This window comes from Pan troglodytes, chromosome 6 (assembly GCF_028858775.2).
Source record: "Pan troglodytes isolate AG18354 chromosome 6, NHGRI_mPanTro3-v2.0_pri, whole genome shotgun sequence".
Lineage (NCBI taxonomy): Eukaryota > Metazoa > Chordata > Mammalia > Primates > Hominidae > Pan > Pan troglodytes.
This window is the reverse complement of record NC_072404.2, coordinates 92,196,742-92,213,455: the sequence shown is the minus strand read 5'-3', so window position 1 is coordinate 92,213,455 and position 16,714 is coordinate 92,196,742. Positions and strand designations below refer to the sequence as shown.

Here is a 16,714-nt window from a genome sequence, read left to right as displayed (position 1 = left end):
TTTGATCAAAGTGTTTAGTCCATTTACATTCAATGTTATTACTGATAAGTTAGAGCCTACTCCTGCCATTTTGTTGTTTATTTTCTGGTCTTCTCTTCCTCCTTTCTTTCCTTCCTGTTTTCCTCTAGTGAAGATGATTTTCTCTAGTGATATAATTTAGTTTTTGCTTTTTATTTTTTGCATATATGTCATATGCTTTTTGGTTTGAGGTTACCTTGAGGCTTGCAAATACTATCTCATAACCCATTATTTTAACCTGATAATAACTTAACACTATTTGCATAAACAAACAAGCAAAAAGAAAGCTAATAAAAACTCTATGCCTTAATTTCATCCCCCCACTTTTTAACTTTTTGTTGTTTCTATTTATATCTTATTATGCTATGTCTTGAAAAGTTGTTGTAGTTATTATTTTTGATTGGTTCATCATTTAATCTTCTACCTAGGATAAGAGTAGTTTACAAACTACAGTTACAGCGTTATAATAATATGTGTTTCTCTGTGTACATACTATTACCAATGAATTTTGGACCATCAGGTGATTATTTATTGCTCATTACTGTCCTTTTCTTTGTGATTGAGGTGTACCCCCTTTAGCATCTCTTGTAGGACAGCTCTGGTATTGAAATCCCTCAGCTTTTTTTTGTCTGGGTTAAGTATTTATTTCTCCTTCATATTTGAAGGGTATTTTTACCAGACATACTATTCTAACGTAAACGATTTTTTTCTTCAGCACTTTAAATAAGTCATATCACTCTCCCCTGGCCCGTAACGTTTCCACTGAAAAGTCTGCTACCAGATGTATTGGAGCTGTATTGTATGTTATTTTTTTTTCTCTTGCTGCTTTATCCTTGACCTTTGGGAGTTTGATTATTAAATGCCTTTAGGTAGTTGTCTTTGGGTTAAATCTGCTTGGCCCTCTATAACCTTCTTGTTCTTGGATACTGATATATTTCTCTAGGTTTCGGACATTCTCTGTCATTATCCCTTTGAATAAACTTTCTACCTGAATCTCTTCCTCTACTTCCTCTTTAAGGCCAATAACTATTAGACTTGCCCTTTTGAGGCATTTCCTAGATCCTGTAGGTGTGCTTTATTTTTAAAATTCTCTCTTTTTTTGTCTTCTTGGTGTACGTTAAAATAGCCTGTATTCAAGCTCACTGATCCTTTCTTTTGCTTGATCAATTCTTCTATTAAAGACCTCTGATGCATTATTCAGTTGCATCTATTGCATTTTTCACCTCCAGAATTTCTGCTTGATTCCTTTTAGTTATTTCATACTCTATTAAATTTATCTGATAGAATTCTGAATTCCTTCTCTGTGTTCTTGAGTTTCTTAGCATTTCCTCAACACAAATATTTTGAATTCTTTGTCTAAAAGGTCACATATCTTTGTTTCTCCAGGATTGTTTCTTGGTGCCTTATTTAGTTCATTAGGTGAGGTCATGTTTTCCTGTCTGGGCATTGAAGACCCTTAGGTATTTACTATAGTCTTTACTGTCTGGGCTTATTTGTAACTGTCCTTTTGGGAAGGCTTTCCAGATATTTTAAATGACTTGGTGTTATGGTCTAAGCTATGTCTGCTTTAGGGGGCACCCCAAGCCCAGTAATGCTGTGGTTCTGGCAGACTTGTAAAGGTACAACCTTGGTGGTGTAGCACAAGATCTGGGAGAATTCTCTGGATTACCAGAGACTCTTGTTCTCTTCTCTTACTTTCTCCCAAACATAAAGTCTCTCTCTCTCTGTTCAGAGCCACCTAAAGCTGGGGGTTGAGTGACACAAGAACCCCTGTGGGCAACATCACTGTGACTACACTGGGTAAGACCTAAAGCCAGCACAGCACTGGATCTTGCCCAAGGCCTGCTATAACCACTTCCTGTCTATTGCCTATGTTCACTCACAGCCCTGGAACTCTACAATTAGCAGGTGGCAAAGCCAGCCAGGCCTGTGTCTTTCCCTTCAGGGTGGTGAGGTCCACCAGGCCCCAGGTGGGTCCAAAAGTGCCATCCGGGAGTCAGGAACCAGAGTCAAAAATCTTAGAAATCTACCTGGTGTTCTATTGTATTGCAGCTGAGCTGGCCCTCAAACAACCAAACGCAATCCTTCCCACTCTTCCCTGCCTTTTCAGAGGAGCCAAGCCTCACCCCATAGACACCATATCTCTTGTGGTTCCACATGAATTTCAAGATTTTTTTCTATTTCTATGAAAAATTACATTGAAATTTTGGTAGGGATTGCATTTAATCTGCAGATCACTTTGGTTAGTATGGACATTTTAACAATATTGAGTCTTCTGATCCATAGGCACATAGTATTTTTTCTATTATTTGTGTCTTTTTTAGTTTCTTTCATCAGTATTATCATTTACAGTGCATAGATTTTTCACCTTCTTGGTTAAATTTATTCCCAAATAGTTTCTTTTTGTAGCTATCATATATGATATTTCAAAATTTCTTTTTTAAGATAGTTTGTCAGTGTTTAGAGGTGCATAGCATAAGATGAGTATAGTATAGGCTGATTTTTGTTGTTGATTTTATATCCTGTAACTTTACTGAATTTGTTTATTAATTATAACTGTATTTTGATGGAGTCTTGACTGTTTTCCATATATAACATCATGTCATCTGCAAATAGACAATTTTAACCTTTTCTTCTCCAGTATAGATGTATTTTCTTTCTTTTTCTTTCCCAATGCTCTGGGTAGGACTTCCAGCACTATGTTGATGGAGTTAGTGAGAATGGATACCAACGTCTTAGAGAAAAACTTTCAACTTTTCTTCATTGAGTATGATATTAGTTGCAGATTTGTCATACATGGACTTTAACATTTTGAGGTATATTCCTTGTATACACAATTTGTTGAGAGTTTTTTGTCATGAGAGGATGTTGAATTTTGTCAAATGCTTTTTCTACATTTATTGAGATGATCATATGCTTTTTGTTCTTCATTTTTTTAATGTGTAGCACGTGTATTGACTTACATATGTTGAAACCTTGTTGCTGCATCCCAATGATAAATCCCACTTGATCATGGTGGATGATCATTTTAATGTGCTGTTGAATTCAGTATGTTAGTATTTTATTGAGAAGTTTTGCATCTATGTTCATCAGGGATAATGGTCTGTAATTTTCCTTTGTAGCATCCTTGTCTGGACTTGGTATCAGGGTAATACTGGCCTTATACAATGAGTTTGGAAGTATTTCTTCCTCTTCAATTAAAATATTAATCTTTAATTAACATTTTTATACATAACAATTGACCATGTTGTATTATTTCTTGTGAAGCATACTTTTAATATTTGGGTTGTGACAAAACCTCTCTCCTCCTTTGTCAAAAGAAACATTTTATTTTCTTATACTATAGGATGAATATATTTGAATTTTCCTTTTACTCTTAAATTTTGATTGAGAGATTTCTTTCTTCTAACTTTCTTTTTCAGAAACATGATTTCCATTTTATCTCATTTTACACATGCTTTAAAGTTATACCTCAGTAATCTATGCAAACTTCTGGGTATTTTATTTGTCAAATTATGTTATAAAATGAAATTTATATTGTCCTTATATCTATGTACAGTGGAGATGGTGGTGGCAGTAATGATGATTTTGCCACTAGTTCAGATAGCATTTATATTTGTTAGGAGACACTTTCCTAGTATAAAGTGATATTTTATGTTAAAATCTATCATCTGAGTAGTAAGATACACTTAAGTAACAGTTAAAAAAGAACAGTATAGAATATATGAATATCATAAAGGTTATCAACATAACTGAAGTTAAATTATTAATAATTCAGTAAGAATACTTAAAGCAGAGGAGGCAACAGTTAAGGCAAGCATTTCTCATTCCTAAGTGCATCAACTACCCTAGCTTCCTAAGTCCATTCAATTGATTGTGGATTTCTACACAATCCATATAGTATTGGTTTAGTTTGTTATTGTTAAATGATTATGGTATTCATAAGATTTGATAGCATTTTAGTCTGTTTTCTGCTACTATGACAGAATAGCAGAGACTGAGTAATTTATAAAGAAAAGAAATTCATTTCTTAAAGTTCTTCAGGCTGATAAGTCTAAGATCACAGTGTGGCATCTTGAGAGGACCTTCTTGCTGTGTCATAAAATAGTGAAGAGGCATGCTCTTTCAAGTAAGCATACAACACAGAGAGAGTAAGGAAATCAGGTTGAACTCATCCTTTGTATCTGGAACTCACTTTTGGGATAACTAACCCACTCCTGAAATAATGGCATTAATCCATCCATTAGGGCTTGGCCTCATCATCTCTTAAAGGCCCTACCCACCCCCCAATACCATAACATTGGCAATTAAATTGCAACATGAGTTTTTGAGGAGGCGTTCAAACCACAGCAGACCAGTATTAATCTGTTAATATCATTTTATTAGAAAGTTAGTAAAAAACATCCATTCTGAGCATTCTAACAAATAAATTGTGATATTAAACTAGGAAGAAGTTATAAACTTATAAACTGCAATCTACTTCAAGTGAGATGATGACATTACATATCTATTGATAACTTCCCATGTAACATTATTTTCTAGGGGCCAATCAAATTATACTAATATACTCATATCCCTTATTCTGCCTCATTCAGCCACTTTCTGATTCAGTCTGTTCCAAATAACACATAGAATGAGAAATACAATGAACTGTAGCCATAAAATGGCTTTTGGCATCTATACCAATCCTTCAAGGAAATACTGGACTGGATTGTTTTAGTGGTCATGGTGATTAGAAATCGAATCCTATCATGATAATCTTCTAACAGGTTGGTCCACAAATCATGGCTAATTATATTCCCTTATTCACACTAAGTATATTTAAAAAGCATATCTTTGCAACAGTCATTTGAGTATAATAAATAATACTTTTTCTGTAAATCAAATGTAATCAAGTCCAATCTTTCTTTCATCTGTTGGTAGGAAATTGAATTGCATTCATCATTTGGTGTTTCCTGCACCACATGCCTTGAGGAACTTCCCAGTGAGGGTATTACACATTCTAGAACACTGGAGTTTGGGCCTCTGTACATCAGTCCACACCACTAAGAGTGCAATGTCAAAGCTAGCACACTTCCCTGATAATGAGTAGCTCCCTTAACTGTGCCCAAGTTTTCACAAGAGTAGTTTTGCCTACATTGAGAGTCACAGAATCTAGTGTTCAACTTTCTAAAGGCACCTCTTGGCAATTTTTATTGAAAAAATATGCCAGACATCTTCCATAGGCAATATAAACAAGCAGGATGCTGGTCCCTACTTCCTTTGGAACCTCCAACCACCATTTCCTCCCTAGCACTGACTCTGCACCTCCTATTCTTTCATCCTTCTTACATTATTTTTCTTCCCAGTAAGATTCAGCATAATTTTGCCTCAATCTCCCTGGAGAAATATGATATTGTCTTCTCTTCTGGGAGTGAGATGGGGAAAAGGGATAAGAGACCCAATCAAATTTTATTCATTTCTGTCACTGTTTACTCACCATAAGTGATATATCCCACAGCAACTTTCTCTTCATTCAGTAATGTCTTCAGTTTTTGCATGTCCAAGCCTCCAAATAATATCAGCATGTAGGCAATTAATAAAATTTCCAAATTATCATATTATGTTGCAATTTAAATGGCATTACAAATAATATATGTTATTTTTGCTAAGTTTCACATATTTGAACATAGTTTGCCTTCAGGTAGGCTAGCATGTAGGTTTAGTTGGCATAAGTTGAATGAGTTTTTTTATTTACTGATACATGCATTGGCCTAGGAGATGGTTGGGGTTCATATTTCTGTACTACCATTCTGTGGGATATTAGACAAGTTATATCACCTCTTAGGTGTCACTTTTTAAATATATAGTATAACAGATTAAAACTACAGTGCTTATAAGGATCTTGCTTACTATATAACATTAGCCTAAAAAATGGTTGTGACTTGAGCTTTTACAACACATTTGACGATGAAATCCTTTTGAACAATATTTTTATTGTTAACCATTAATACTGTGATATAAGTAAGAATCTGTTTATTTTACAATTATACTTTTTTTGTGATTGGAGCTAAATCTATTTTAGATATGTGAGTAAAGAAGTCATTGACTCTAAATACTTTCAGTGTACTCAGACCTAGAAAAGAAATACCAGTGAGCTCAGACCATTCAACTGTAGTCTTTGGTATTTCTTAAATTTCTTTTATTCAAAATGTGATGAAAAGTTTTAAAAATATGTAAATTTATTTCATTTTGGAGTTTATATATGCAAGTCACACTTTGCTAATTTTAATTGCTTGTTCTTCACAAAATTTGAGAGTGAAAGAAAGTACATGGAAAGTAAATTGTCCAAGATCACATCCCAAATCAATGAGAGTTTCAAATACAGAATTTACCTTCTCTAACTCTGAGCGATTTAAAAAGATAACCATGCTGTATAACATTTATCTAAAGAATTCTTGTCAACAGTCCTGCCCAAAAATGGAAACAGAGTATATTATCATAGCATATAAGTTTGCATAACAATCTGTTTCATTCATTTTATATTCAATATAAAAATACAGTGACTTAAAGCAAAAGAGTAGGATGATACTGCAAATCTCCTATATATGTATATTTAATACTACTAAAATTTGAAAGAATATTCATTTATAAAATTTGCATTAAAATTTTTAATGAGTTTAAAATTATATTATCTTTATATTATGAAGAGATAAGATTATGACGTATCACATGTTTTTTAAGTGTATGATGGAGTAAAATTTTGGTATTTTGCATTTAAATCAACTTTGGGTTAGTGGCATTAATGATAAATATTTGTCTGCTTGGCATGTAGATTTAAACCAAATTTAGATTCAGACTGCAGATTGGATGTCCCATGCAGAGTTAACCAATCCAAATGTTACAAATATAACAATGTAACAATGCCGAGAGAAAAGAAACTCAGTAAGGGGGACACCATTGGCACCCAGGGGAGCCAAGACAAAGCCAAAGAACCTGGACAACTGCCACTGAGAGGGCCATGAGAGGAGATGTGGGAAGTGCAAAAAAGAAAAATTAGATGACATGATTTCTATGCTTGGGGAAGTTTTACTGTATATGTCAAGAACAGCTATAGGTAAGGAAAATAATTAAGAACAAAATGGAAGTTTTAGGATCCTAAAGTATTTTTTAAATTTCTTATATAAACCTTCAGCTCAAAAAATGCATATTTATAAGTTGTAAACAAGCAGCTGTTTTGTGTTTCCCATTCTGTCATATTGTATTCTCTATCATAGGATGGAAATAAAACTAGAGCAGTCATCTAGCAAGTACAATCCCCTTGAGGGAGTCAAGGATGGAGGAGGATTAACCAACTTGCTCAAGGGCACAACAACTAGTAAATAACCAAACTACATGTGAACACAATTCAATTAGGGTGAAAAGAACATGTCAACAGTCAGCTACCAACAGCAAGGTGGCTCATAAACCATATTTCTGATAAAGAAAATATTTATCTATATAAAAATAGTGTGTATTCTGTTTATTGAGAGATAGGCAAATTTTAATTTTTAATGGTAAATATTACACAGAGCTCTATTTGAAAGCCTTATTCCTATAGTTATTGGGTTAAAAAAATTATAGTTTTTAAACCAATTAAGATTTCATTTTCAATAAACGGAAATTCAGAGTACCTTCCTTCCAGTACATCTCAAGAAACAGTGTCCTAGTTAATAGCAATTGTTCTTATGCCCTTATTCAGGTTGTGATGTTATTTTAAACTCACAACTCATGTACATCAGGGAAACAGGGTGTGTCTAAGGGTACCTATAGAATAGGATCTGGAGAATGATGAGGAGGCTAGAAGGAAGATTGAGCCTGCTTTGATGAAAGTAGGCCCATTTTTATATATTTTGTATATTGAAGCTCTATTTTAAGTTTTGTTTGAACCATGAGTACAAAAAATAAAAATAATAGCAATAATAATTTTAAAATATCAATATTATTATGAGATTAGCTCTTCAACACAACACTTTTCAACTTCAAAATTTTATAAATGGGTAAAGAGATTGTACATGTATACACCATGGAATTCTATTCAGCCATAAAAAGGAATGAGATCTCATCATTTGCAGCAACATGGCTGGAATTGGAGGTCATTATGTTAGATGAAATAAGCCAGTCATAGAAAATAAAATATTGCATGTTCTCACTCCATATGTAGGAGCTAAAAATGTTGATCTCATACAGATGGAGAATAAAATGATGGTTGCCAAAGGCTGGGAAGGATTTGAAGTGAGGCATGAAAAGAGGTTGGTTAATGGGTACCAAAATACAGTTGGAGAGAATAAATAAGATCCAGTGTTCAATAGCACAGTAGAGTGAATATACTTAACAACAGTGGATTAGTCAGGGTTCTCTAGAGAGATAGCACTAATAGGATATATGTATATATGAAAGGGAGTTTATTAAGGAGAATTGACTCACGATCACAATATAAAGTCGCATGATAGGCCATCTGCAAGTTGAGGAGCAAGGAAACCAGTAGTGGATCAGCCCGAATCCCAAAACCTCAAAAGTAGGAAGCCAGCAGTGCCCAAAGGCCCAAGAGTCCCTGGCAAACCACTGGTGTACATCCAAGAGTCCAAAAGCTAAAGAACTTGGAGTCTGATGTTCTAGGGCAGGAAGCATCCATCACTAGAGAAAGATGAAGGCCAGAAGACTCAGCAAGTCGGCTCTTTCCAGCTTCTTCTGTCTGCTTTATTCTAGCCACACTGGCAGCTGATTAGCTGGTGCCCACCCAGACTGAGGGTGGGTCAGCCTCTCCCAGCTCATTGACTAAAATGTTAATCTGATTTGGCAACACCCTCACAGACACACCCAGGAACAATACTGCATCCTTCAATCCAATCAAGTTGACACTCAATATTAACCATCACAAATAGTTTATTGTATATTTCAAAATAAATATACTCAGGAAAATATACCCTAGTTTAAATCTCTTATTATGACTGAGTGTATCTCCTTGTTCTGTAAATAAGCAGGACACTATTCAAATACTAATTTTTTCCTTTACCAAAGATTCCCCCCTTCCTTTCTTTTTACTCCTTCCTTTCTTTGATCCTTCTTCTTTCCTTTCTTCCATCCTTCTTACCTTTCCCCCTTGTATGTTAATATATAAATAGATCAAAATTGTAAAATATGAAAAATATATAAATTTAAAAAATAAAATCCACTTCTCTATCTATGTCTTTCTCATACATTAACACTGCCTAACATTAAAATGAATGAGCAATTAGTATAATTGATTTGGACAATTGTATTGAAGCCCACTTGCAAGATGTGTTTGCTGTTGAGTCCGCCAGGGGAGATGGCCATGTTCAGCTGATCTTTTGCTGCTGCTGCTAGCGCTTTATAGAAGACTCCTGAGAGTGATTGTTCAAATTTGGAAAATTAACCTATAGTCATGATTAATAATCTTAGTATGGAAAAGATAGCAAACAAATTACAAATAATTTATACTACACATTTTTAAATTAGGTTTGGGCCTTTATTTTTTTTCAAGGTCTGCTCCTGCATTTTTTTCATTTCTTTATTCATTTATTAACACATTCATTTTCCTTTATCTTATTTTCCCATTCTGCTCTCCCTTCTGTGAACAACTATTATAATTTATGAGATGCTTGGTATTTATTCATAAAATATGTAATGATTTATTTTGTGCACGTGTTATTTAAATCAACATAAATAACATTGCCCTATAGGTCAGATCCTGTTTCTCACTTGTTTTTAACTTGGCAAAGACTTCAGGATGGATCCACCTTCTGGTGTTAACACCTGGTATGGTCTGTTTCTTCCAGCCTCTGCCAAGTATTTTCATCGTGAGCGTTCACAGCACTCTCAATGCTCTCAATGCCTATTTCTCTTGATACCTCCACCTCCTCACAAATACATACCCACAAATAATTTTTAGGTGATAGAGTATGCATATGCTTAATTTAACTACATTCTGCCAGATTGCCTTCCAGAACAGTTGCACTCATGTGCATTCTCATTAAAATAATTCCATGTTAATAAATTGTAAATAAGAGGTTGTTTTATTTTATCTATTTATAGTCATAGTATTCTCACATTTTAGAGAGAGAATAAACCAGAACAACCATCTACCAAGAATATCTCCTTGATGAAGTCAAGGTCACCAATCCCACATTCCAATCAACACATAGCATTTTATGGTTTTCAAATATGTCCCAATATGATGACAGTTAGGTAATATATTATGGCTTCAATTTGCACTTTCTAATGACTAATGAATCTGGGGTTTTCTTCATATACTTGCAAAAGTTTTGGAACTTCCTCCTGTGTGAATGATCTTTATTTTACTAATTGCTTAGATATTTCCAATTGTTTTCTAGTAGACTATCATTTTTATTAATTTTTATAACACCATAAAATGTTAGACATAAACAAAGGTGATGAATTGTGTAGTGCATACCACATATGAAGTGTTAGAAAAATACATGTGGAATGAATAAAATGAACAGACGTCAGGAGCTTTTGTGTGGCATATGTTTGGATGTAGAGTAACCTGTAAGATTTTTAACTAACTGAATAATTTTAGTCAGTAAGATGTTTTTAATGTGATGGTAAATATTAAATATAGATCAAGAAATAACATAACATGAAATTTTGTATTATAAAGAGAGGAATAGCTTTTGCCCATTTAAGGAGCATACAATATTAAGTAATCCTAGAGGTTATGAAAACATATATTTGATAATGTTTTATGTTAATACTAAGTTCTTGAATTACCTAATTATTGTCTTTTTCAGTGTTTAGTAGCCTATTAAGCAAGAGACTTTGCAACAAATCCTATCATCGATGCTACATATTCAGCAAAAATCCAGACTGTCTTAATTTCCTATTAAAAGCTATTAAAGGCCAGGCATGGTGGCTCATGCCTGTAATCCCAGCACTTTGGGAGGCTGAGGTCAGTGGATCACTTGAGGTCAGGAGTTCAAGACCAGGCTGGCCAACATGGTGAAACCCTGTCTCTACTAAAAATGCAAAAACTAGCTGGGTGTGATGGTGGGTGCCTGTAATCCCAGCTACTCAGGAGCCTAAGGCAGGAGAATCACTTGAACCCGGTTGGCAGAGGTTGCAGTGAGCCAAGATTGTGCCACTGCACTCTAGCCTGGGTGATAGTGCAGGACCCTGTCTCAAAAAATAAATAAATAATAATAATAATAAGCTATTTAAATAGGTACTTTCAAGGAATTTAAGTCTCATCTGTGTACTTTCATACCTGAAATTTGTAATGATTTAAATGTAAAGAAAATATAAATGTTTACTTATAATACTAAATAATAAATATCATAATTCACATGGGTAATATTTTCCAGAAAATCTTTCTAAAACGCAGTGTGAAAAGCTGTTTTGAGACTAAAAATGCTTATATTCAAACCTATTAAATGACAAGATACATTATTGAACATCCACAGATCATAATAATTTTCAACAAATTTTGCATGCATTTTAAATAGTTTATATAATGTTACAATTAACAAATATTTTTCATATATATTCGAAATGCCATATTTAATTTTCACAACTACTAGAACCTCTTTTGAGATAAATAAGGAGCGATTTGTTATACCTGTATATCATTCATTATTTTAATATGGCTCATAGAATTTGTAGGAAGATAGACAATAGAAAAGGAAAATATTATTAAATGACTGTGTTCAGTGGTCATCTTCCCTATGGTGTCTCACTGTAGGCAACAAGCAATGATAAAAGAATTGTCCCATTCTTTTGAACTACAGCGCTGAAACAACTAGGGTGGGAAACTGAGGTGGCACAAAAAGAATTTCCGTTGGTGCATTGTGGTATGGAGCAGATCGTGTAGTTTATGGTGTCAGGTGTATATCCAGGCGAGACCCTAGTTATCTGTATAATTTTTTAAGAAATTTTATTAACCATACTAGTTCTTTAGAAGCATTTTTTTAATTTTACAGGATAATTGTTTTGTAAATTTGCCCTTTTATTTTGGGATGTGAAGAATGAACAGGTAAATTCAACAGAAAAAGCATGAAAATATGTGACTATTCCTTTTCATAGTATGTGCTCCTGCAGAAATGTGACAATGCAATTTCTGAAATATAATAACTTTAATTTGATTGAATTCAAAATCATCTGTTTATTAATGTACTCTTCCTCCTTATTTAAAAAAAGTGCTTTATTTTCCTCTTTCAGCGTGCTATATTTTTATTTAGTGTTGTTGTCACTGTCTTTTACATAATTTTCTCATTTTATATGTACAACAGCCTGGGATTGTTGAAATAAACCTAAGGCCCATCTGAAGATAAAGTTTCCTTGGAGTAAGTTATAGAAAAGTCATTCTTGTTTGTGTTATTGTGAGCCTTTTTATGGAATTCTTTTACCATTTGACTATAGTGTAAAAGTTTTTCCTTTACTTACTTGCAACTGGTAATATGCTTTCTAATATATATCATAATCATCAAAACTTTTACATATACAATCATGCCATGTTTAGAATTTCCCACTGGAGCCAATGATGATCAATAGGTAATTTCACATAGGCATCTGTGAAGCTCATTAAAAACCTAATGGTTCAGGCCAGGCACAGTGGCTTATGCCTATAATCCCAGCACTTTGGGAGGCTGAGGCAGGTGGATCATTTGAGGTTAGGAGTTTGAGACCAGCCTGGCCAACATGGTGAAACTCTGTCTCTACTAAAAATACAAAAATTAGCCAGGCGTGGTGGCGCACACCTGTAATCCCAGCTACTTGGGAGGCTGAGGCAGGAGAATTGCTTGAGCCTGGAAGGCGGAGCTTGCAGTGAGCAGAGATTACACCACTGCACTCCAGTCTGGGCGACAGAGTGGGACCTGTCTAAAATAAATAAATAAATAAATAAATAATGGTTCAACAACATAATTGTGGTATATAGACATTTTTCTCAAATAAAGCTGGTGGAGTTCACAAATATTTGAGCACTATCTTGGATGGGTTCATCTACTGTACCCAGTTCACATAGCTGCATGTCAGGACAATGTGAATCATGCCACACGTGGACCCCTCAATGATTTTGACAGGTCATATAAAATGGACCAAAGGAGCTAGATGTAAAATATTGAAATATTAATTATGTTACACTTTTCTTTTTTCTATGAAATTATCTTTCTAGATAGAGAGGAAAAATGAAATGCCCTGACCAGGTCAGGCCAGGCCAGCTACATAATTTACAAAACCCAATGCAAAATTAAAATGTGGGTTCCTTGTTCAAATGTTACTAAGAATGTCAAGATGACAAGAGCAGAGCATTAAACCAAGCATAGGCCTTTCTGAGCACAGGGCCTTGTACTAGTGCACAGGTCACAGACCCCTGCAGCTGCCCTTCCTATAACATTCCTGCTATTCCTCAATTCAGGGATGTCTGGTATACCGTGAAGAAAAAGACACGAAGTGGCATTCTGTTTCATCTGGACAAAATAGAAGCTACAACAGTTTCTGAAATGGAGAAATCCAAATGACTTTTTTCTACTGCTCCCATTTCATGATAAAGTACCAAATACATTCTTCTAGTAGCTTGTTCCCCGCAGGAAAATTATATTGGGGTTTCTAATTGTTTGTTTGTTTCCTATACAAAATTGGTCTGAGCAATATATATTCAATAATGTTTTTTATGGCAGTGTGAACAGAATGCATGCGTTTGATATTACACAGATTTTCAAAAGCAAAATTTTGCATGTTGTATTAAATATATTTTATGTGTTCAGGTAAGTTAATGAGATCAAACTACATAATGGTTTTGGTATTAATGTTGCAGAGAACTTGGAACTGATGTTCTCTAAAATGGTGTGCTGAGTTGACTTCTAAATGCAAATAAATGTCTTCAGTGCCATATGTACCCAGACTAGAGATAGCACACGTTTGATTTTATATTCAAATTTGTCTTTCTAGGGATGCAAGTATTGGAATGGAATGGAATTCCCTTGACTTCTAAAACATATGAAGAAGTTCAGAGTATCATTAGTCAGCAAAGTGGGGAAGCAGAAATATGTGTAAGACTGTGAGTTTTTCCCCATCTTTCTGTTTCCATTTTTTGGCTATCCATGACTCTTTTAATTTAAAATTGTTAAGGTGGAACCTTTGCCAGTTAGCAAGATTTTCTGGAATTATAAAATAAAGTGAATCAAAGCCTAAAGCATAGAAAGAATTCAGCTAACTTAGTTTCTGATTGTGTCAACAGCCTCTTCCCTTTCATGCTTTTATGGAAACATGCTTCATTTAAATGAAAGCCTGAACCCATTTAGATTTCATGGATATGTATTTAAAAATGAACTTACATTTAATTCATAAAGATTTCACCTTAAATAATCATTTTTATCAGCTCTGACTTTTAACTGCATTGCAAATATATATTGGGTTAGGATGGTAGGCATGCTTTGGAGTTGCTTTATATCATTAACCACTTCTCATTTACCTATGAAAAAAATTAAGGGTAGTTGGAAAAAAGTGCTCTTTGTCTCAGATTTCCTCAATATCTTTCTTAATGTTTTGTTTTAATTTTTAGGGACCTCAATATGCTATCAGATTCTGAAAATTCCCAGCATCTGGAACTTCATGAGCCACCAAAAGCTGGTAGGTAAAAGAAATCTAGTTTCAACTGTAAATAAAGAGATAGAAATAGAAGTAATTGCAGAGGCAGATGTAATTGTAGATGAAGATGTAGACATAAACACAGATATAGACAAATATAAAGTTATGGATAGAGATTTTTATGTATTTATATAATTATAAATAAAATCTAGGGCATTGTAGCTACAGTGTTAGCATTCTGGGGAAATACATATTTGCATGTTAGTCCCCTTAAACAAGTTCACGTAAAATCCTTGCTGCATGAGTTCACAGTTTTAATTCTTTAAATATGAATTCATCCTGTGAAAGTAATGCTTGGAGCCATTTCTTTTTGGTTTTACATAATTTTTAGAGCGTACTTGATTCTTTTTAGAGTAACTGGGTTTTTGAAAAAATTATTCCTGAACCCTTTCATTGCCTTTTTATGGTAAACGAAAATCAACATGTAATTTCATAAGTACATGATGAGATAGATTTAACTCTTTCTTGAATAACAAATATAATCTACAAATTTGTTAAATCCATTGTAAGATTAAAAACATCACTTTTTCCTATGTTTAATAAATTTTTGTTGAGCACTTCCTACTCTGACAGCCACAATTCTAGTAGTCTGGGTTATTGTACTAAGCAGAATAGACCAAGTGTTATATGAATTTTAATACATTTGTAAATATAAATAAACCCATTAAAAATTTCCCCTTAGAAAATTTTCCCCTTAGAAAAAGAACTATGTAAAATTTAAGGAAGGAAAAACAGCTAATCATACAAATTAAGTTCCAATGGATAAAATAGGATATTGCATCATTCAAATAATTCTTCATGTAAAATATTAAAAACATTTTTCTGAAGATGCAACAGGAACTTCACTATTCCTCTGTAATTCAGCATTATGTCACTCTTCTCAGAGCCTTGTAGACTTCCTTAGAAATTGATACATAAAAGTGCAATAGAGTTAATTTCATTTTTAAAGTTTAGCTTATTTTATAGGTAATGTTTTACCTTTGTCACCTAGAACTCACATAGTTCCATGGTATAAAGTACCTATGAAATGGAGAAGTATGTAAATCTATTTCATTTTGTTGTAGTGGATAAGGCGAAATCCCCAGGGGTTGATCCTAAGCAGTTGGCAGCAGAACTCCAGAAGGTTTCACTACAGCAGTCACCGCTGGTTCTGTCATCAGTTGTTGAAAAAGGATCTCATGTTCATTCAGGTCCTACATCAGCAGGATCCAGTTCCGTTCCCAGCCCTGGGCAACCAGGGTCCCCCTCAGTGAGCAAAAAGAAGCACGGCAGCAGCAAGGTGAGGATTGTTGATGTGACCTCTGACCCACTTGTTTTCTAGCTCTTTATTCAGCATAGAGACAGAAAATAAAATATCATTTTCTAAAGTATTTTTCTTATGATTTCTCATTTCCAGATGATCTATCAAAACAAGAAACATTTTTTCTCTTCTGAGTACAAAACTGATCAAGATGTATCAAGATGATGTATTTCTACATCTTTTAAATATTTCAGTAGTTATTATGAGGAACTTGAAAAATGTCTCTGATACTTTATATTTTCTGGTTCTCTTTGTTGTTGCATGAATCTGAGATACGTATATAGAATATTAGCTTTGCATCTTTTTGGAACAAAAGGTACATATTACATTAGATTTTATAATTAAGTAAAAAGGACACAGTGATAAAGAAAATTTAAGACAATAACAAACAAGGAAAACCAGTAACATGTTATCACTACTTTGAACTTTATCCTCAATTCCATATTAAGCATTTTTTTATTGATGCAAATCTTCATTCGAAACAAATGCTTCCAATGCTATTGTTTCAAAGTGCCGGGGAATTTAAAAAAGCATAAAATTATTTTTTAACCTTATAAAAAGCAGAGGAAATATACAAAATTTATGATTTCCCTCATAGATTTGATTCTTAAGAAAAACTATCCCTGTAGTTGATAAATACATGCGAAAAAAGTGTCCTTTTGTTTAAAAATGAATAAAGGTTTGTCTTTATGTGGTGAGATATATGGGAAGGACAGGCTGTATATGCTTAGGTCAAGTGACCAGACATAAAAA

The 16,714-nt window shown here is 33.8% G+C and overlaps 1 protein-coding gene across 1 annotated transcript in view; it reads left to right on the top strand.

Annotated features, from left to right (window-relative positions):
* The window catches only part of PCLO (piccolo presynaptic cytomatrix protein), a 412,549-nt gene that overhangs the window by 304,269 nt on the left and 91,566 nt on the right, over window positions 1–16,714 (top strand). Inside the window, exons 11-13 of the mRNA XM_001160384.8 lie at window positions 13,963–14,071; window positions 14,576–14,643; window positions 15,726–15,940. Coding sequence (XP_001160384.5) covers window positions 13,963–14,071; window positions 14,576–14,643; window positions 15,726–15,940 — 392 coding nt within the window. The remainder of the gene's footprint in view (window positions 1–13,962; window positions 14,072–14,575; window positions 14,644–15,725; window positions 15,941–16,714) is intronic.